Genomic DNA, 22,755 nt, shown 5'->3' with positions numbered 1-22,755 from the left:
GCGTGTGCTGCAGAGCAATTGTTACCTGTGAAGCTGTATCACACCATGGCGTCTCTGCCTTTTGGGACAAGAGAAAATTGTTCAGGGAGCACAAAGTTAGGTTTGGGATTGCATGGAACATTGGATTAGCATTCTTTTCTTTTTACTTTTGGTGAGTTTGAATCCAGACCCGGATGAGTTTGCACAGATAAAGTCCAAGTAGACAGCACAAATTCCCATGATTTAAAAAAAAAAAATTGACACTGAATTGGCAATGTCGGCGAATCTATAGAGATGGCTATTGTGACGAACGGAAAATTCATTTGATGCTGTAGAGAGTGATCAGGAGCTGTAAATTGTTGAGCTGTCCAAACTGCACTCCACGTGACAAGGGTGTGCTTGATTATTACATTTGGTAGCAGAAAATTGAGCATTCTGTCATCTAGTGCTGCCATCTTAACCTGGATGAGTACAAAACAAAATGAACAGAAATGTAATTTTGCAATTAAAAAGTTGATTACCCTTTCAAAATAGTATTTGGGATAAATTTGAAAGACTGGTTCATTGTACCTTTTTATAACAACAACTTGCATTTATATAGCACCTTTTAATGTAGAAAAAACACCCCAAGGCACTTCACAAAGACGTTATTAGACATAACTTGACACTGAGACAAAGGAAATATTTAGGCATGGTGACTAAAAGCTTGGTCAAGGAGGTGGTGAGGCCAAGTGTATTGGGGAAAGAATTTCCGAGCTTGGGCCTGCATGGTTAAAGGCATCACTGCCAATGGTGGAGCGACGGGAGCAGGGGTGCACAGAAGGGCAGAGTTGGCGGGCTGATCGTCATCTGTTTTACATGAAGCATTTTAATGCCTTGTGTTACAATTTCTTTTTGCAGGGTGGTAGACATGTTGACTATGTCACTGACCAATTAGTTAACAAGTTAATTGAGGTCGTTAAGAAGAAAAATAAAGGAGGGGTGGCAGTGAAGCCATTTCAGGTAAGGCTTACATAAAAATGCAGTCTGACAGTGTATCTGATGTTTGAAGATGAAATGTATCTCTGATGTGACATGACTGGTATGCAGATAGGAGATAGAAGGTGGATTCTAAGTGAGGGAGAATGTAGCCTCCAGTGGTTTTTGACATTTTCTGTGTGGGCATCCACTTCAAATAATGACCACTAGAGGGAGCCCCTGTATTAACTTTTAAAAGACATCACCAGCAATCTGATGATTTCACAGTTCCCTTATGGTCCTTAGTTTTAAACATATGAAACTAAGACACCTTCTGTTTCTTTACTTTCTGAAATAGATGGTGCTACCTTATAAAAAGCAGTAATGAGCCTTAGTTATCTTCTCAATCTGTCCCAATATAATGTTTGTCATCAGCCTTATTAAAAAAAAACTTGGAGTTGCTGATCATCATAAGCCCATTGTAATCTCTTTTTGAGAGAGTTGACTATGGTATTTTGTTTTGCTGTTTATGACTACAACATATTTGGTTTTTCTGTGTTGCCTCTTTGTGTATTAATTTTTAAAAGCTGTGAATTTGGATTTGTGACAGGTCAAGAATCACCTGTGGGTCTTTGTGAACAGTTTGATTGAAAACCCAACATTTGACTCGCAGACTAAAGAGAACATGACCCTTCAAGCAAAGAGCTTTGGCTCACGATGTGTGTTGCCAGAGAAGTTCATCAAAGCGGTATGTTTGGCTTTTGACTTTCTGTTTTGAGTTGTACACTTAACTAGATTTTCAAAGTGTTTCAAGTGAAAGGCATATTATATCTGAGAACTGTACAGTAATTTAATAGGATCATAGAAATTACAACACCGAAGGAAGACATTTGGTTCATTACACCTGTGCCAATATTAGCCTTTACTTAGCTTATCCATTCTAAACCCATTTCCCTGCTCTTTCCCTGTATCCATTTTGTAGTTTTCCTCTTGAAGTATTTATCCAGTTCCCTTTTCAATGATGGAATCACTGGCTCAATAGTCACTGTGGTAAAACATTCTGGCCTAGAAATTCAGTTGCTTGCGCCACCAGTTAGCGCCCACAGAGGCCACTCAGAGGCTTTAGCGCCACTGGCCACAACCACCGCGATATTTAGCGGGGCGCTAATGGCGGCGTTAGCCTGTAGCGCTGCGCCGTCACCGATGACGTCATTGGTGTGCACAGCGCCCCGCTACCGCCCCGAGCGCCATATTAGGTCGCGCCCGCCTCTTCCGCGCCGGCCGCAAATAGCGACCGGTACACAGGGGCCTACCTGTGGCGGTAGTGGGGCGAGTTAAGGTGGAGGTGTGGCCGGCCGCTTTATCGGCGGCCGCCTGCCCGCACCTCCGTCCCCGGCCTCCTACACCCCCCCCCCCCCCCGCGGCATTGCCGGCTGTTTCCCGAGAGCCCGGCACTTCTCCTTGGTGCCGGGCTCATTTGCCGGCACTCGCGAGCGGGGATCACGCTGTTGCAGGCACCTCCCCCTTAACAGTGGGAGGAAGGCCTGCAGTACCACAGCCTGCCGTGGCGCTGCGGCACTTTGTGCGCCGATATTCAGTTTCAGTGCCCCAAGCGGGGCGCCGAAAGCCTTGTTTAGCGGCCGGCTTCCATTTGGGGCGCTGAAACTGAATATCCCGATGGCGCAAGTGGCTCCGCGCGCAGCGGTAATTCCGGCGCCCAGGCGAGCTTGGCGCCCCAAACTGAATTTTTAGCCCTCTAAGTTCTAATAACACTGAAAAAAATTCTTCTAACTTCCCCTGTCATTTAACAATCGGTCTGAATCTGTGCCCTTTTGTTATTGCTCTAGCAACCAGTGGAAGCAATCTCACTACTGTCACAATCTTGGAAAATTTGTTAATGTTCTTTATTTCAGTTTTTCAAAAGAAAGGCCCCTATTTTTGAAGCAATGCTTCAGAACTATGGGGGGCGATTTTCTGACGTCTTTGGAGGTGGGAAAGTCAGATTAAGAGGTCGGGTTCGGAACCCACCTCCATGGGATTTTGCCAGTGCCAGTTTTGGAGGTCGGGAAACGCTCTTGCCACCAGCTGGCCATTGCACTATTTAACATCCTTAAATGCTTGTTAAGGGCCTCTTTAAGCCTATTTTGAGAGGCCCTCGTGATTTTTCCAGCTTTTCGGTGTGATCCACGCACTTCCTAAACCATGCCAGGTAAACCTGGCGGGTTGACTAGCGGGTGGCCTCCTCACTGCTGCAGGCCTAGCAAGACATCGTTTATTGCAGCAAGGATTACTTGCAGGGTCCAGACTGGCTTTAAAAGGTCTCGGCACTTTTAGAGGGCCTTCCGAAGTCAGAGGTGCTGCAGCTTGACTCCATTAACTGTGGGACCTCCTTGGAAGACCCTCTCCCCGCTTGCAATGAGCGCTTCCCCAAAGGAGGCATCTACAAGCATCATGGGAACCATTCGTTTTCTTTCTGCATGGACCTCAGATGAGGAGGAGGAGGTCAGAGCCCAGGTTGCAAGGGATGAACTTATCATGGCCAGATTTGCATAGGTTACCCAAGTTGGCACATGTCCTTTGTTCCATCCTAGGACATCATTGACAATGGACTCTGGCCTCCTTTCACTCAGGCCACCAACCCGACAACGCAAGTGTGGCGGTGCCCGCAATGTGGAGCTGCCTAAGGCGAAAGAACAGGTGGCATAACGCCAACATTTTAGCTTCAAATCATTTTAATGCTTTCCAACAGGGATGGCATTTCATCAATACACAGAAACAGTCCCCAATCTGCACACAGATCTGGAGGTTATATCCCTTGCCAGCTGTACCCACACAGCCTTGGTTTCTTTGGCAGGCCTCTTCCTCGAGATGAGTGGAAGAGCACCTCCATGCTAGCTGTCGCCCCCCTCCAACAACATTTGCAGCACCTCATCCGAGAGGCTCGGGGAGGCCCTTGCCTTGGAATTGGACATAGTGGTTTCTCAAAAGATGTTGGAGGTGGTGCAGGAGAAGCAGAAATGCTGTGGAATGAGCCAAGGGAGCAAGAAGCCATAAAATCAGACTGGAAAAGTGCTGTCAACAGAGGCGAGTTTCAGTCCCAAAACACTAATTGACCAAGGGCATCCCACACCTCTGAAATCAAGTGGCCAATCATGGGAAAAACGCAAATTTTTGAAACCTGTCAATGGAGGCGGGCTTGAAACCCGCCTCCATCTCGCCTCCAGTGGGAAAATTGCCCCCATCATGTCTCATTCCAGGACATAGTTTATTGTTCTAGTGAATCTATAATGTTTTACCTATAGCAGTGTGCCCAAAGCAGTACACTATCCTCCGACTGTGGCCTAACCAATTTAACATCCTTTCTTTGTTTTTGCATTGAATGCCACTATATATAAAGCTCAGAATCACGTTTATATTTTTATGGCTTTGTCTATCAGCATGCAGCCCCCACCTTTAAAGAGCTATGCATCTACACTTCTGCATCTCTGTTCCTCCTGTCTTTTACAAATCTTATTATTTATGGCATACTTCCTTTCACTATTTTTCCCAAAATGTACCTAACATTTCTTTGCTAAAATGTCTGTGGTCATCTTGCATTCTTTTGCCATGCCACTAATTTGGTTCTTTTGCCCTATTCCTTGCTTCCTGACCACTAGCTATATATCTATGTCCTGGCAGGGTCACTGGTATAGTTTTCACATTTATATCTGATTTCAGTTATCAATGCTTTCCTACTCTTCAGAAGGCAGGTATCTTTCTTTATGCTAAATATTTTAAGTATTATTTGATTGTAGAATGCATAGCGGCGCTTCAACATGCTGGCACTGACTAGTAGAAGGCAAAGTCACAATCACAATTTTCTGTATGACTAGTTCCTTTTTTCTGCTATGCCATTGTTGGGGAAGTGATGAACAGAGATCAAAGACTTTCCAAGAGAAGGGAGTCAGGAGTCAGCCAAAACTGTCTTCCTTGATAGTTACAACTTTAGACACCTGTTTCATGGCGTCTACTGATGCTATATCTTTAGTTAAGCAGTAATTTAGAATATTTATATGTTTATGATTAAAAATTAAATGATTCTGCCTTAATTACTTGGAGCAGAATTATAAAAACAATGGTGAGATTGTGCTTCACAGAATATTCTTCTGTTTCCATTGTAGGCAATGAGCTGTGGTGTCATTGAAAGCATCTTGAACTGGGTTCGGTTTAAGGCTCAGAATATGCTTAATAAGAAATGCTCAGGATTGAAACAAACCAAGATCAAGGGAATTCCCAAACTGGATGATGCCAACGATGCAGGTATGATGAGATTGCATTTTATTTTCTGACATTTGGCACTAATGAAAGTTTTGGGGACGACCCATGGTATTGTTAGCAGTTAAGTTAAGGATCAGTGTACAAGTGATGAGCATTTTAATGAGAAGAAAAATTCATTTGTGAGCTATAACAATGGCAGATGTAGTAACTTAAAACTTGTCAATCATCAGTGACTTTATGAATTTAAGTTCTAGAAGGATGATTACGTGCTTGACTTGTTACCAAGACCTGTAATATAACCACAACTATGAATTCTGTTCTTGTGTTCATTGTATTCAGTTGATTCATTTATTTTCTTGTGGGAGGAAGGTTATCCATTTGAACTTTAAACATCCCACAGGCCATCTCAAAACATATTGAGAAAACATTGATTAAAAACTCTTAACATTGAGTTATGCAATCACAGTTAAGCAGGGTGGGTGTTCACAACTACAACAAGCTTTTCAGCGAGATAGTTATGGAGGCCTATTTTAAGATTCATTGTGAGATTCTGCTAGTTGCCCATGTGGCAGTTGAGGCTTGAAGTGATCATGGAGTAAATTTTCAGTTGGTGTTTCCGGTGCAATTTCAGGTGACAGTAGGATAAATCCAGTATGCCCAATTTGTGATTTCCCCAGGAAATTGGGGCTGTGAATCAGGCATGCTGACTACTGCACCTGATGGTCTGATTTGCCCTCCTGTCAAGCACCTTTATCCAATGGGAATGGTCCTTTTGATGGCTGTTAATACAGGTATTAGGGCTTTGATCTTGGTGAAATCACACAGTTTCTGGTCAAAACTTAAACTGAGCCTCAGTTATTAAATTTAGAGTTCTTAAACTAATTTTTTGAAATAATGCAAGGACCTTGATAATTTGGAGAGCATAAGGAACAAGTAGCTGCCTTTGTTTGTACAGTTAGAGATATTTTGCTTCCTTAGATCCATAGACACAGAATACATATAAATTCATTTTGGGATATGAATTATTATGTCACCATAAAGATGAAACTTTTTTTTCCAGGAACTAAACATTCTCAGGGTTGTACCCTTATCCTGACCGAGGGAGATTCAGCCAAGACTTTGGCTGTCTCGGGTCTGGGAGTAGTTGGACGAGATAGATATGGCGTGTTTCCTCTTCGAGGTAAAGTTCTCAACGTACGAGAAGCCTCTCACAAACAGGTAGGTCAATGTAAAGTGTAAAATATCCATAAGTGATGCAACAACACTTGCATTTATATAGCAATCTTTACTGTTGAAACTGTCCCAAAGCACTTCACAAAGGCATAATCAATAAAATGGACACTGAGCCAAAGGATGGAAGATAATGATGGTTGACAAGAGTTGTATTTTAAGGAGGGTCTGAAAGGAGTGGAAGAAGGCATATGGGCTTTAGGGAGAGAATCCCAGCACGTGGGGCTGAGGTGGGCGAAGGCACATCTGCCAGTGGTGGAGAAGGGGTGCACAAGAGGCTAAAGTTGGAGAAATCAGGGGGGCTGTAGCACCAGAAGTGGTTACTCCTCACCTAGGGAGGGGTGAGGCCATGAAAGAATTTAAACAAGAATTTTAAATTTGAGGAATTGGGGGACCAGGAAGCAATGTAGGTCAATGTGAACAAGGGTGATGGGCAAACGGCATAGAATATGGCCAGCAAGAGTTTTCGATGCTTATGGATGATGGAGGGCGGGAGGTCAGCAGAGGAGCCTTGGAATAAGCAAGTCTGGACGTGACAAAGGCGGGATACGATTTTCAGAAGCAAAGGGTGGAGACAGCTGATGTTCAAGGTGGAAGTAGGCAGTTTTTGTGATGGATTTGTAAGCTCAACCCAGGGCCGACTAGGACGCTGAGGTTGTGAACAATCTGGTCCAGTCTGAGATGGTGCCCAGGAAGGGGGGTGGAATCGGAGACATGGATGCAGTTTGTGGTCAAAGCTTAAGACAATGGCTTCAGTGTTCCTGATGTTTAGTGGAGGAAATTGTGGCTTATCAAAGATTGGATGTTGGACAAGATGTCTGACAGCGCATGGGCAGTGGAGGAATAGAGCTGGGTGTCATCGGTGTACACGTGGAAGCTGACCCCATGTTTGTAGATGACATCATAAAGGGGCACTGTGTAGATGAGGAGGAACGGGCCAAGGATGGGACTCCAGTAATTGCGCGTGGGCAGAAAGCGAAGCCATTGCTGGCAATGCCCAGGCTAGGCTCGGATAGGTAAGACTGGAAGTGAGTGAGAGCAGTCCAACTGAACTGGGCATTGGAGGAGAGGTGTAGGAAGAGGATAGTGTGGTCGACTATGTCAAAGGCTGCAGAGAGCGAGAAGAGGAACAGTGCACTAAGGTGGTAGTCACAGAATAACTTTGGTTACACCCATTTCAGTGCTGTGGTGGTAGGGGGTAGAAACCTAATTGGAAAGTTTTAAATGGAGTTGCAGGAGAAATAACCACTGATTTGGGAGGCAACGGCACATTCAAGCACTTTGGTGAAAAATGGTGGTTTGAGATCGGGTGGCAGTTTGCAAGGGGTGGGATCAAGTGCAAGTTTTTTGAAGAGGGGTTGATGACTATTTTGAAAGGGAGGAGGACATTGTCTGAGGAAAGGGAATCGTTTACAATGTCAGAATGGGACTCTTAGGAAGTTGGGTCAGCAGTTTAGTGGGAATGGAGTTAAGGGAGCAAGAGGGTGGATTTTATGGACAATATGAGTTTGGAGAGAGAAATAGAGAGATGCAGGTTTGGGGCTAAGGAATGGGGCCTTGGAGAAGGTTTCACTTTGTGGGAAGGGAGGAAGCTGCTGAAGGGATGGTCTGTATCTTGGTGACTAAGTCCATGAACTCCTTGTACTTGTTGGAGGAGGCGAGAGAGAGGGGTTTAAGGAGATGGTAAGTAGTGGAGAAAATAAGCCTGTTGTTACCTTTGCTCTCCAGAGATCCTGGAATAGTGGGCAGCTTCAGCAAAGGAGATGCTTGATGTGGTCAGTCAGATATGGATATGCAATTTATTATAGAACTGTATGGCGTTCATATGTCACCAAATTCCCTCACTATGTTAAATGCACTACATAAATGCAAGTTGTTGTCTTGTTGGATGATTAAATGACCGGCGAACCACTCCTTGCATTGCACCTTTGGTTCATTTTTATTAAATGCCACAGTTAACTCGTTTGAAAAATTTGCTGACTAATCATTAGAAACCTATGGGGGGAAAATTGGGTATCGACCATTTTGGGGCGCTAACTTTAGCGCCGGCGACTGGAAAATTCCGTTTAGTGCCCCAAGAGGGAAGTGGAGCGCTAAATAAAGTGCTCCACTTCCTTCTTAGGGCACTAACGTCGCAGAGCGGAAACCTCAGCAGCACTGCACACTGGGCTGTGCAGCGCTGCTGCGTTCAAAGGCTCCTTCCCTCCCTTAAAGGAAAGGGCTATCGCTGCAGGCTCTGCAATATAAAAAGTACTTACCTGGACCACCAAGGCAGCCTCGATCGCGGGCAGGAACACGCGGAAAAAACTGCAACAAGAAAGGTAAGTTTTTTTTTACTTAACTGGGCCACCTTGCCTTTAATATTCATCCCCAAAGCGGCCAGCTGCCCGATGCAGGTCTCCTGCAGCTGTCTGTGTTTTCGCCCGGCGTTGCTGCGAGGTGGAAGTCAATTTTGGGTCCAGGGCGATGTGCACGGTGATGACGTCATAATCTCCAGGCAAAGGAGATCGGGGCGCAACACCGTAGCACCGCCACAAAACTCCCGCCGGATATGGTGAGAGTTGATGTCAGCACCGCGCCTGGTCACAAAGCCATTAGCGCCCCCCTGGAGGTGCTAACGGGAGGCGCTAAGGTACCCAATATCTAGCCCTATGTGTCTACAAGTGCAGATGTAGAGAATTATTCTCTCTGAACACCCTTAATTCAACCGCCTACAGATAATTTATTTTTATAATCTTGCAATACCTGTGTTATGTGGAAAGTATAATCAACTGGCATTTATATAATGCCTTACCGCGTTTTCAAGTTGTCTCAGTGCTTTTCAACCAATATATTATTAGGTGATTCACCAAGGTGAATCTGATGGTTGCTGATGACTCGTTGGACTGTCCTCACTATATATGTAAAGCAATATTGTGCTCTTATACACTACCTTCTGTAGTCTTTTTCTAGAAAGAGGGTATGCAGTGTTATGTTCTCCTCTGCTATGTTTTTTCTCTCGCTGCTGTGCTTTCTGCAGTGAGAGTGGGAGTGTGTTCCCTGCTGTCATGCCACCAACAGTTCTGCTGTTAATTAACCACTATGGGTCAGATTAGGAAGAGTGGTCCTGCCCAATCTGAGTTGGTGTTTCAGCAAATGAAGCATTACATTTATTGTAGGTTCCAATGGATAATTAAATGAGTTGCTATTTTGGTAGACAATCTGAACTGTTTGGGTTACATATATGTGGGATTTTTGTTTTGCAGATTATGGAAAATGCAGAGATCAACAACATGATAAAAATCATTGGTCTGCAGTACAAGAAGAACTACAATGATCAGGAGTCTCTGAAGACACTCCGTTATGGAAAACTGATGATTATGACAGATCAGGTTGGCCTAATTAATTTTAGCATTGAGATAATTGCTCATCTTTTTTAGCAGTGTGCAAAAGTTCAGGCTGTGAATATCCAAATGACAGTTTGTCATACATTACTTTGCAGCAACACTGCAAATCAACCTCTCTTCCCTGCCCCACCCTCTATCTCCCCACAAGATTGTAATCCGTTGAAATCACACTCGGTTGCAAGTTAATGCCAGTAGGTAAACAAGGTATAAATTGGGTTTGCTGTAAGGATTGAGCATGATAAAGGTAAACTTATAATTCAATATATCACTAAATAAATTGCAGGAAACATTATTTGCTGTAATAACAACTTGACCAATTTTGATGGTGTTGTCCTCTGTGTGAAAGCAAGTGAAATATTATGGTGTATTACATCTGTGGATGATACAACAATTTTAGTGAGACTACCCTCTCAGTGCAGAGTTTGGTGTACCCAATTAATTGCGCTCCTGACTTTCTGGTGGTTAAAATTTGAGAGCACTGCAAATTGGCTGTGCAACCTCTGCACCCGATTCTTCACGTTGGGAGCATAATGTCTCATTGAATTTGCCCTTATAAATGTCCAAGCTGGGGTACATTGATCATATGGGATATATTATCCATTTATAGTCAGCTTATTTACAAAAAGTGAAACATCAGAAGAAATTCCAAGACTTGCAAAGGTGGTACTAGGTTCAATGTACATTAACTTGGAAGTGAGACTATAGTATTGAAGTCTACATTTTACAAGGTTTTTTTTAACTTTCTCTCATTCTTGCATGTAATATACTATACTAGGCCAAGAGGATGGATTTGAGATCTTGATTATAAAATTCTTCTGTCCTAATGTATTCATTATGCAGGTTTGTGGAGAAATTTCCACAATCCCTTATAATATGAATCCTAACTCTACTAAATTATTCTTTTGCAGGATCAAGATGGTTCACACATCAAGGGCTTGTTGATCAATTTCATTCATCACAACTGGCCTTCACTGCTCAGGCATAGCTTTCTTGAGGAGTTCATTACTCCAATTGTAAAGGTTTGACCATCATTTCTTTGAACAGCATTAAATGAAATATTAGTTATGGAACAAAGCTCCAGTAAAGTCCATAATGTAAAAGATGAACAATGAGACTTAATTCTGTGTCAAAATGACTTCAGTTCTCCTTGAACTAAGCAGAGACAGACAATAAATAGCCTGTCTAAATTAAGGTCGTGTTTTTTCCAGGTGTCAAAAAACAAGCAGGAAATTGCATTTTACAGTATCCCTGAATTTGATGAATGGAAACAGAACACAGACAACAAGAAGACTTGGAAAATAAAGTACTACAAAGGTTTGTTATAAAACCCTGTGTGGTGGTGCTCTCGACCATGTAAGAACCTAATTTGTTTTATTATGAAGTTTACTCTGATAGTTGAAAATCCACTTTTAGCATCATTTCATTTTTACTTAGAAATGGATGCGAATATAATCTGTTCTTCATTCTTGTGGGACTGGTTTCCAATTAAATTAAAATATAATTTGCTGTTAATTTTTGATTGACAGGTGAAATGTTCTTATTTCCACTCTTAACTGTCCACAAGTGTCTGGCTTCACTTTCCTTGTGATATTCTAGTTCTGTGTTACTGTAATTGCAGATGTTGCTAGACGATTGAGCAAGCTTTGAGAGTTCAGAGTTCATGTAACTGCTATCTCAAGGTCAGAATGATGAATCCTTCACTGTTCCAAGATCAACTGAATGTTTAGGCTTCAGAGTGCCAGCATTAGTTTCTCTACTGCTTTGGTATAATCCTAATTGTATATAGAGATTGAATGAAGAAGAATGTCAGACTATTGATCTAGATATGATCTTCCATGTTCTTTAAAAGAAATTGGCTAGATGCCTTGCTTCTTTGTGGGTGTGTTATATCCAACAAACCAGCCAAGATGAGCAACTCCAAGTATGTAGTACAGATCACCGGACTACAAAATTTTTTTAGTTCCTGTGGTGCTTTCTTTTATTTTAAAGGGAAGATTTCATTGAACGAAAATAAATAATACATTTTTTAATTGCTTTTTGATGAGTTGTGCATCATAGGCAAGTAATCTAAAATAAGAGTATTTATGCAGCTGGTTAATATCTAACTATCGAATCTAAATCATCTAGGTCTGGGTACGAGCACAGCTAAGGAGGCAAAGGAATATTTTGCTGATATGCAGAGGCATCGTATCCCCTTTAAATATAGTGGACCAGAAGATGATGCTGCGATCACCCTGGTAAGGACTAAATGCTACAATATACTGACAAAATCAGAGTTTCAATTCTATAATGCTTCAATAATAATCGTTTAATTCTTCAGGCATTTAGCCGGAAAAAAATCGACGAACGCAAAGAATGGCTGACTAACTTCATGGTTGACAGAAAACAGCGAAAATTAGATGGATTGCCAGAGGTATTGTATCAAAATTCATTTAGCTACAAATCACAACAAATTTCCCACAACTAATAATGCTATAAACTAGTAGCCTGAATATGCCACATGGAAGCTAAATAAGATAAGAATCTGTGAATAGACAAAACGGTCAAATACGTAGATCCTTGGCTGTTATTACCAAGGACAAATTTCCAATTGGCATAGCCAAATTGTGTGTCAAGGAGCAGGGTATGGCCTGCTCTGCTGTAGAATATTATTGGATATACTTTCAGAAGCTGATTTTTTTACTTTTTTACAGCAATTCTTGTATGGGAAACAAACAAACTATTTGACTTACAATGACTTCATCAATAAGGAACTGGTTCTCTTCTCAAACTCCGATAATGAGAGGTCAATTCCGTCACTTGTGGATGGTGAGTCTTTAGCTGTAATAACTGCACTGTTCTGTAAAAAATAAGTCAGTTTATAGCATAGCCTTAGTTTTCCAACTGGATTGTTTAACATGCCTGAAGGTTGATAAACTATCACTATTCTTTCTTGTAAATGTGTGGTCTTCGTGACAAGTTGTAGATAGCAAAGGGCTAAAAGTTAGCTACTACTTCGTTTAATTTTTTTTGTACATTTTGTTGTGCTTTTTAATTGGATATGTAGATTTATTGGTTAAACAATTTAGGGCAAGTAGGAAATGGAATAATACAACAGAAGGAGGCCATTCAGCCCATCGTGCTTATGCCGGCTCTTTGAAAGAGCTATCCAATTAGTCCCACTCTTTTCCCCATAGCCTTGCAGATTTTTCCTTTTCAAATATATGTACAATTCCCCTTTGAAAGTTACTATTGAATCTGCTTCTACCACCCTTTCAAGCAGTGCATTCCAGACTATTAACAACTCACTGCGTTAAAAAAAATTCTCCTCGTCTCCCCTCTAGTTGTTTTGCCAATTACTGTAAATCTTTGTCCTCGTTATCAACCCTCCAGTCAGTGTCCCTATTTACTCCTATGATTTTGAACACCCCTATTAAATCTCCCCATAACCTTCTCTGCTCCAAGATGAACAATCCCAGCTTTTCTAGTCTTTCCATATAACTGAAGTCTTTCATCCCTGGTACCATTCTAGTAAATCTCTTTGGCGACCTCTCCGAGGCCTTGGCAGCATTTCTGTACTTTGGTGCCCAAAATTGGACACATTATTCCAGCTGAGGCTAACCAGTGATTTATAAAGATTAAGCATATGATAGAAACTTTGGATTTTGTTTCATCATTTCTAAATTCCTGAAAAAAATATATGGGGCCTATGGATAAATAGTTTTCTTTTAGTTCTCTACTAAAATAGGTAACCTGAATATAAACTGAAGGGAATAGGAGGAGTTGTATAAGTTAGGCCAACGTCTGCATGTGAACCTAAATGAGAAGGTGGTCAATTTGACTCAAATCTGTGTCCAGCTATTTAAGATCACATTTTCTGATATGGTATCCCCTGGTAGCTGTGGTTAAATGCACCACGTAGTGTTCTACTGAGCCATATAGCCCAGGAAATACTCAGATTCAGTCTCTAGTCTGTGCAGTGTTTGCTGATCTTAGCCAGGATAGCAGTAGATGTCAAAGAACGCATTTCACTTTGACAATGCACTGTAATTTAAAGTATTTGACTAGCATTTCTTTCATTCATCTCTGCGTTCATTTATCAAGGCCTGAAACCTGGTCAGCGCAAAGTTTTATTCACCTGCTTCAAGCGAAATGACAAACGTGAAGTCAAAGTTGCCCAGTTGGCCGGTTCTATTGCTGAGATGTCAGCCTATCATCATGGTGAGGTAAGACTCTATTGATTAACTGGTATGATTTTTTCTTTATTTTAAAAGAAATGATTTGTTTAGCTTGGAAATTATTCATGACAATTGCAGAATTCATGGCCTTGTGAATTTTGTGGCATACATCAAATTCCTACTTGTGGAAAGGTCAAAGTTTTTGGTTGTAAATGTGGATTTATAGTACTTGTGTGGGTTATAGGCGATTGAATAAATTTTTGCCCAGTAGACTAACTTGTCCATCCTGCGACAGAATAGCAGTTTAATGTCCTCCAAAGTTCCCAGGAGAATAATGTTTGAATTTTTTCCGATTGTATCTATAATTGGTAATTAGCAGTAGGACTACCTCCTGGAGCTGAAAACCCTTTTTTTTTTACTGCTACTAGTAGATGTGTCATGATGTTGCTCGCAATGAGTCAGGGGGTTTATAAGAACACCTGTGCTATGCCAAGACGTCTAGGGAGTGGAGTCTGGAATCTGTCAGTATTGGGAGCAGGGGTTAGCAACTTTATAGCCGAGGGGCCCAAGAAAATGGGACTCAAGCTATCCATGGCCTTTTTCAAACCATCAGGCCTCACTGCATTCCTGCCCAGCAGCCTCCTCCCTGACCCATCCCCAGGTACAACCACCACAAATGTACACTTTAGTGTACTATTTAGGGATGTTTTATTACGTTAAAGGCGCTATATAAATATAAGTTGTCACTGAGAATTCAACGGTGTAGTGGTTTATCAACTGGACTACCAACTTAGTCATGAATGCAAATCCCACCTTGGAAAGTTGTGAAATTGAATTATAGAAAAAATTACTATTGTTGTAAAAACACTGGAAGGGGGGAGAAGGACCTCCCTGCACATGACTCCAGTCCCACACCCACACTGGACTCCTCCAACACCATTCCTGGGTATGTCTGGTGGATCCCATCCCCCTAACACCAACGTGAGAGCACCATTAACACAAAAACTGCAACAGTTCAAGAAGAAAGCCCACCACCTTCTCATGGCAACTAGGCCCACATTCTGAGAGTACATAAAGAGCTTGCTGAATTACACAGTCATTAATAATTTACATAAACACAAATCACTCCTATAAATGCTCAACAGTTCAGTTGACAATTTTTATATTTGAGCTATCTCTTGAGCTTTAAAAATGGTTGAAAAGATCTTTTATAATTGAATTTCCAACAGCAATAAAGAGGTAAGTGACTAAAATGAATTCTCAGTAAACAGTCTTTCTTTTCTCAGTCAGCAAAGAAACCGCAATCACGGGTGATGTCTATCTGAGCAGTACATAACAAAATACAGCATTTGTTAATGCCAAGTTTGATGAAAATTAAACTTTGAGAATTATATCTTTACTTTCATCGTCTTTTATAAAAAGCAAATGGACTCCAATCTTAAAAATGGGGGACATCTTTCTATCCTTAAAAGTCATTCTGATGCACAGATGCTTGCTGAGGGATGGTGTAACACATACGTAGTCAAAATGTACATATGTGGTTAATACCATTGGACAGCTGTTATGAGGTTAAAAAAATATCCAGTTGAACCCCAGGCTTCTGAGAGGAGCTGATGCCTTGAAGTAAAAACTTTAATGAGGGTATTGAGATTCAGTGGGTAAGTTTAATCATATTGTGAAATACGTGATTTTTTAATTTTTTGCTGAAAAATTTCAGTCACTGATGGAAAAAATAAGATGATTTCAAAAAGCATTTTGAATTCATTCGATTGGTTTATCAACAAATTGTAACAGTAAAATATTTGTATTTTCCCATAGGGTTTCTATTATAAATGTTGGCAAAAGCATTGCACAAAATCTCCTGACAACAGGAAATGTGCTTTGCACAAGTGATCTATAGATATTGTAGTATTTTAGTTAAATCATGAAGTTGGGAATGTAGTTCCACCACCGATTGGTAAAACATATTTACTGGTAGCGCAACATTCAGTAGCACCCCGTTTTGGGGCAGTAACGCTGGCGAGGCAGGACATCCTGTACTCGGCGAGGGAGTCCCGCCCCGGCCGCAATATTCGCCTTACCACCCCGCCTACGAAGTGGAGCGTAATGTTGGGCGCTCCACTTCCTGGTGGGGTGGTAACCAAGGCAATGTCGGGGCGAGCGCTACCGCGCTTCAACGCCCCTCCCCTTCAGTTAAAGGGGAGGGCCGCTGCGCACTCTACAGGGCCTCCGATGGCCCCAACGAGGCCCACCAGGGTGGCGTGGTGCCGGGCTGCACGATGGTGAGTCGCGGCTGCACCCCCCCCCCCCCCCCCCCCCCCTTTAACTACCGCCTCGCGAACGGAGGTCGGCCTGGCTCGTGACCCGCGAGACTGGTGCTGACACCACCCACAGCAACTTCGCGGGGCATGGCAGAATTTCTGCTGCGGGGCGGTATGGGATCGTCGCGCACGGCAATGACGTCATCACCGGAGGCTCGGCAGCCCTGGGTGCTACTGGCGGGAGCATGACGCTATCGGGTAGCGCCTCAGCAACGCCCCTAAATTTCGCGGCAGGCACTCTCACCCCCCACCTCACATGCCGGAGACGCTAACAGCAGGCGCAAATGAGCCGAATTTCGCCCCCTGGGCCTTTATCTCAATTGTAGATTCGTTTTTTTGAAGAGAAGTGAAATCCTTGTCTTCTAAAATTATGGGATTTAGTAAATCATCACCCATAATTCTTGTTTATAATGGAACTACAGTTGCCTGATAAAATGTTAATCAAGTATCATACCCTTGTGGCATAAATGGAACACTCAGTGGCAGCATAAACAAATTCTTGATTTTACTTTAGTGAATGAAATTCAATCAAATAATCTGTTGCGTTGAAGTACTTTGTTAACTGCTGACTTAATTGATGCTTTCAGGTATCCCTTATGATGACAATTGTTGGATTAGCTCAGAACTTCGTGGGCAGCAATAATATCAATCTTCTGCAGCCAATTGGTCAGTTTGGTACAAGGCTTAATGGTGGCAAAGATGCTGCAAGTCCTCGATACATTTTCACTATGCTCAGGTGCGGACCATTACAAGATTTAAGTTCCAATTGGTAGTAGCTAGAAATTGCTTTGATGGGATTTATTTTACTGACCCATGTTGCACATTTTGAAGGCTACTTTTAAAGACAAACTTTAAAAAATTGTCTATTGGTGATCAACTTCTGTTTTGTCAAATGCAAAGAAAAGACACTCATTTTTGGTCAAAATATCTTGGAAGGGGTGAAATAAAATAGTAGTTTGAAAATAAAGCTGAAGAACTTTCCCGCAGAAGGGGAAATCACAAAACTAAAATGGAGGATATGCTTCAGCGGCACAAAATTTAAAACTTGCTCCTCTGAAGAATTATATAGGAATCTTGATTTTTTTTCCCCTAAGTTTAAAGTCCCCAGGCCTAGAAATTCAGTTAGGGGCGCCCAGCTCGCCTGGGCGCCGGAATTACCGCTGCGCGCAGAGCCACTTGTGCCAGCGGGATATTCAGTTTCAGCGCCCCAAGTGGAAGCTGGCCACTAAACAAGGGTTTCGGCGCCCCGCTTGGGGCGCTGAAACTGAATATCGGCGTGCGAAGTGCCGCAGCGCCACCCGCTGCGGCACAGCAGCCTGCGGTACTGCAGGCCTTCCTCTCACTCTTAAGGGGGAGGTGCCTGCAACAGCGCGATCCCCGCTCGCGAGTGCCGGCAAATGAGCCCGGCACCAAGGAGAAGTGCCGGGCTCTCTGGAAACAGCCGGCAATGCCGCGGGGGGGAGGGTGTAGGAGGCCGGGGACGGAGGTGCGGGCAGGCGGCCGCCGAAAAAGCGGCCGGCCGCACCTCCACCTTAACTCGCCCCACTACCGGCACAGGTAGACCCCGTGTACCGGTCGCTGTTTGCGGCCGGCGTGGAGGAGGCGGCAGCAACCAAATATGGCCAGCGGGGCGCTGCGCACACCGATGACGGCGCAGCGCTACTGGCTGACGGCGCAGCGCTACTGGCTAACGCCGCCATTAGCGCCCCACTAAATATCGCTGTAGGTTTGCACAGTGGCGCAAAAGCCCTCTGGGCGCAAACTGGTGGCGCAGGCCACTGAATTTCTAGGCCCCAGTTTTTAAAGAAGTTAATATGCCCTCACTACAATCAAACAAAAGGTCCTGCTTTTAGATTTATGAGGAAGCCCCAATATTTATGAAGATTTACAAGCCGCGAATTTCAAATATATTTACTTCGATATTCTTCACCTTTTTCACCTGGCTCCGCATTTTTTCAACTTCTTTCTGCTCCTCACAGTACTTCACATTTTCCTGTTATTCAGTCAGGTAAAGTAACCTTGCAGTGCCATTTACAGGTGCAATTTCAATAGATGGGTCACAGCTACAGATTTTGATATATAATAAATTGTCAAAATTGTATTTGGACTGGCTTCCATGAATCGCAGTAGTGATCACAATTTGTTTTCTTTAGTACTTTGACTCGTCTGCTGTTCCCCTCAGTGGATGATAACATCCTGAAATGCCTGCATGATGATAACCAGCGAGTGGAGCCAGAGTGGTATATCCCCATTATTCCTATGGTGCTAGTGAATGGTGCAGAGGGTATTGGCACAGGATGGGCTTGCAAAATCCCCAATTATGATGTAAGAGAAATAGTTAATAATATCCGGCGTATGCTGGATGGCGATGATCCAGTGCCCATGGTAGGTGAACTATTTCTATTTTCATTCACTTTCATTCCTTAAGATCCACTACCCCTTTACTCACACACACTTAAGACATTTGTTGGAAAGAATCTTTAACCTGGGTGATTTTATTTTAATCGATAACAACTGAAATTGATTGGCCGACTGATAGCACAAACTGTTTATATTAAACAATGGTATTCATTTTTACAGAACTTCTGAATATAAATTCTTCTGATATGTATGTTGGATTGTTTTTCAATAGCTTCCTAATTACAAGAACTTCAAGGGTACAATTTTTGAGTTGTGTGCCAATCAGTACATGATTAATGGTGAAATCTCAGTGCTGAATTCCACCACACTAGAAATTTCCGAGCTCCCAGTCAAGACATGGACTCAGGTAACTAAATTTTAAAACCTTATTGTTAAACTGCAGTTGTATAAATGTAGCGCAAGAAAGATTTTAAGCAGGCTTTGTGGTCTAATATCGTGGTTCTCAAACTGAGGTCTGTAGATGCCTAGAGGTCCGCGAGAAGGTTTCAGGGGCTCCGCCAAAAACGTGTAGAAGAAAAAAGATTGACATGATAATAGACCAATCAGAGTTGGGACAAGTGGCAACCGAAAAGCTGGTCCGTGCACCAGGCAGCGTTGACGTTTGGACGCAGCGCACAGAGGGAGTGGGGTAGGGCAAGGATATAAGAAGTGGTGGCATTTGTGATCGGTGTTGTTCCTGGAGAACCAGATCCAGAAGCTGGAGGAATCACCCGGGGGGGGGCGGGGGGAACACCTGGATAAGTCAGGGCATTGTTGGCGTTTGTGAGATAAAACCTCATTCTCCACCCAGAGCTTTGTAGTAATATAGACTGGTAATTTAATTTTATATGTATCTATTATGTATTTAAAAACTAATTTCCTAATCCCAAACCATCCCTTTGGTGGTGCATTATCAATAAAGCAGCTGCACTTAACAAATCTTGTCCTTGTTTCTAAAATTGTTATTCTTATGTTCATAAAGCAGAGCTAGCAAGGTCTAGGCCTGTGCTGGATGGTTACAGCCATTGCACAAAAGCCCAAAATTTGGAAAAGTGTTTATCTGTCTTTGGAGTCAACGTATGCATGTGCCATTTGAGTGGAAAAACACTGGTCAAGATAGGGCTTGTTACAATTGCTGTGCCACTGAATTGTATTATACAATATCAGCATTAGTGATTTAGTTTATGTATATTATGATTTTGTAATTCCATGAGTGAATTTACAAGAGTGGGAAATTTGCAATTGCTATAATGTATAGTCTAATTTAGATGGGGGAATCATAAGAAATAGGGGCAGGAGTCGGCCATTTGGCCCCTCGAGCCTGCGCCGCCATTCAAGAAGATCATGGCTGATCTGGTCTTGGCCTCAACTCGACTTTCCTGCTCGTTCCCCATAACCCTTGACTCCCTTATCGTTCAAAAATCTGTCTATCTCCACCTTAAATATATTCAATGATCCAGCCTCCACAGCTCTCTGGGGTAGAGAATTCCCAAGATTCACGACCCTCTGAGAGAAGAAATTCCTCATCTACGTTTTAAATGGGCGACCCCTTATTCTGAAACTGCCCCCTAATTCTAGATTCCCCCACGAGGAAAAACATCCTCCCTGCATCTACCCTGTCGAGCCCCCTCAGAATCTTGTTTCAATAAGATCGCCTCTCATTCTTCTAAACTCCAATGAGTATAGGCCCAACCTGCTCAACCTTTCTTCACAAGACAACCCCTTCATCTCAGGAATCAACCAAGTGAACCTTCTCTGAACTGCCTCCAATGCAAGTATAGCCCTCCTTAAATAAGGAGACCAAAACTGTACGCAGTACTCCAGGTGTGGTCTCACCAACGCTCTGTACAGTTGTAGCAAGACTTGCCTACTTTTATACTCCATCCCCCTTGCAATAAGGGCCAACATTCCATTTGTCTTCCTAATTACTTGCTGTACCTGCATGTTAACTTTTTGTTTCATGTACAAGGACCCCCAGATCCCTCTGTACCACAGCATTTTGTAGTCTCCATTTAAATAATAATTTGCTTTTTTATTTTTCCTACCAAAGTGGATAACCTCACATTATCCCACAATATACTCTACCTGCCAAATTTTTGCCCACTCACTTAACCTATCTATATCCCTTTGCAGATTCTTTGGGCTAAAAATTCGGTGGCGCCGCATTTGGGGCGCCAAGCTCGCCTGGGCGCCGGAATTTGCGCTCCGGGCGGAGCCGCTTGCGCCCTCCCGATATTCAGTTGGAGCGCCCCAAGAGGGACTCGGGGCGCTGCTCGAGGCTCCCGGCGTCCCGCTTGGGGCGCTCAAATTGAATATCGCAGCGCCACATGCTGCGGCATGGCGCGCTGCGGTACTGCAGGCCTTCCTCCCCTTCTTAAGGGGGAGGGGCCTGCACCAGCGCGATCACCGATCAGAAGTGCCGGGCTCTCGGGACACAGCTGGCACTGCCCGGGGGGGGGGGGGGGGAGGGGGGCGGCGCGAGGAGGTGCTGGCAGGCGGCCACCGAAAAAAATGGCCGCTCCGCACCTCCACCTTAATTAGCGCCACTACCGCCACAGGTAGGCCCCGTGAACTGGTCGCGATTTGCGACCGGCGCTACGGGGGGGGGGGGGGGGCGCGACCCAATATTGTGCTCGGGGCGGTAGTGGGGCGCTGCGCACACCGATGACGTCATCGGTGGCGGCACAGCACTACAGGCTAATGCCGCCATTAGCGCCCCGCTAAATATCGCGGGAGGTGTAGCCAGTGGCGCTAAAGCCACTGAGTGCCCTCTTTAGGCGCTAACTGGTGGCGCAGCCCACCGAATTTCTAGGCCTTTGTGTCCTCTTCACAACTTACTTTCCCACCTATCTTTGTATCATCAGCAAATTTGGCTACATTACACTCGGTCCCTTCATCCAAGTCATTAATATAGATTGTAAACAGCTGAGGCCCCAGCACTGATCTCTGTGGCACCCTGCTAGTTAGTTTGCCAACCTGAAAATGACCCATTTATCTCAACTCTTTAGAGTCATAGGGGGAGAATTTCAGTTGGCTGCGCCATCCGTTAGCGCCTTAAGAGGGCGCTAAGTGGGTCGTAAGCCACTGCCCACGCCTCCCGCTAAATTCCGCGGGACGCTAGTGGTGGCGATAGCGCTGCGTCGCTACCGATGACGTCATCGGTGTGCGCAGTGCCCCGCTCACGCCCCGGCCACGATATTTAGAAGCGCCCCCTGATTTACCGCCGGGCGCTATATGCGACCGGTTCAGGGGGGCCTACCTTCGGCGGGGGAGACGCAAATTAAAGGAGAGGTGCGGGGCGGCCATTTTTGTTGTTGGCCACCTGCCTGCGCTCCCGTCCCCGGCCTCTTGAACCCCCCCCCCCCCCCCCCCCCAACCTCGCGGAGTGCCAGCTGCATTCCAAGAGCCCGGCACTTCTCCTCGGTGCCGGGCTCTTTTGCCGGCACTCGCAATCCTCTGGGGCCCAGCACAAGGCCCCTCCCCTTTAAGAAGGGGAGGAAGGCCTGCAATACCGCAACGTTGCGCCACGATATTCAGTCGCAGCGCCCAAGAGGGATGCGGGGCGCCTCCAGTAGCGCCGCGCTTCCCTTTGGGGCGCTACCACTGAATTTCCGGCGGGCGGCCGCGAATGCTTCCGGGGCGCTACTTTTAGTGCGCTGGCGAGGCTGGCGCCCCAAACGGGGCTATAGTCAATTTCTCCCCCATAGAGTTATGCAGCACAGAAAGAGGCCCTTCGGCCCATCCTGTCTGCGCCAGCCATCAAGCCCCATCTATTCTAATCCCATTTTCCAGCACTTGGTGCGTAGCCTTGTATGCTATGGCATTTCAGGTGCTCGTCTAAATGCTTCTTGAATGTCGTGAGGGTTCCTGCCTCTACCACCCTTTCAAGCAGTGAGTTCCAGATTCCAACCACCCTCTGGGTGAAAATGTTTTTCCTCAAATCCCCTCTAAACCTCCTGCCCCTTACCTTGAGACTATGCCCCCTGGTTATTGACCCATCTACTAAGGGGGAACGTTCCTTTCTATCTACCCTATCTATGCCCCTCATAATTTTGTACATCTCAATCA

General features: G+C 44.2%; 1 protein-coding gene across 1 annotated transcript in view; it reads left to right on the top strand.

The window, feature by feature from the left end:
- top2a (DNA topoisomerase II alpha) overlaps positions 1-22,755 on the top strand; it is a 65,005-nt gene that overhangs the window by 9,188 nt on the left and 33,062 nt on the right. Inside the window, exons 9-22 of the mRNA XM_085966533.1 lie at positions 880-981; positions 1,547-1,684; positions 5,097-5,235; positions 6,254-6,411; positions 9,669-9,794; positions 10,718-10,828; positions 11,018-11,123; positions 11,937-12,046; positions 12,130-12,222; positions 12,503-12,617; positions 13,893-14,014; positions 16,875-17,023; positions 18,441-18,672; positions 18,920-19,054. Of these exons, the coding sequence (XP_085822659.1) occupies positions 880-981; positions 1,547-1,684; positions 5,097-5,235; positions 6,254-6,411; positions 9,669-9,794; positions 10,718-10,828; positions 11,018-11,123; positions 11,937-12,046; positions 12,130-12,222; positions 12,503-12,617; positions 13,893-14,014; positions 16,875-17,023; positions 18,441-18,672; positions 18,920-19,054 (1,836 nt within the window). The remainder of the gene's footprint in view (positions 1-879; positions 982-1,546; positions 1,685-5,096; positions 5,236-6,253; positions 6,412-9,668; positions 9,795-10,717; positions 10,829-11,017; positions 11,124-11,936; positions 12,047-12,129; positions 12,223-12,502; positions 12,618-13,892; positions 14,015-16,874; positions 17,024-18,440; positions 18,673-18,919; positions 19,055-22,755) is intronic.

The sequence above is a fragment of the Somniosus microcephalus genome, chromosome 24 (assembly GCF_052327205.1).
Source record: "Somniosus microcephalus isolate GS21.2 chromosome 24, FLI_Smic_1.0, whole genome shotgun sequence".
In the NCBI taxonomy this organism is placed as follows: Eukaryota; Metazoa; Chordata; class Chondrichthyes; order Squaliformes; family Somniosidae; genus Somniosus; species Somniosus microcephalus.
This window is presented reverse-complemented; position numbering and strand designations above follow the sequence as displayed.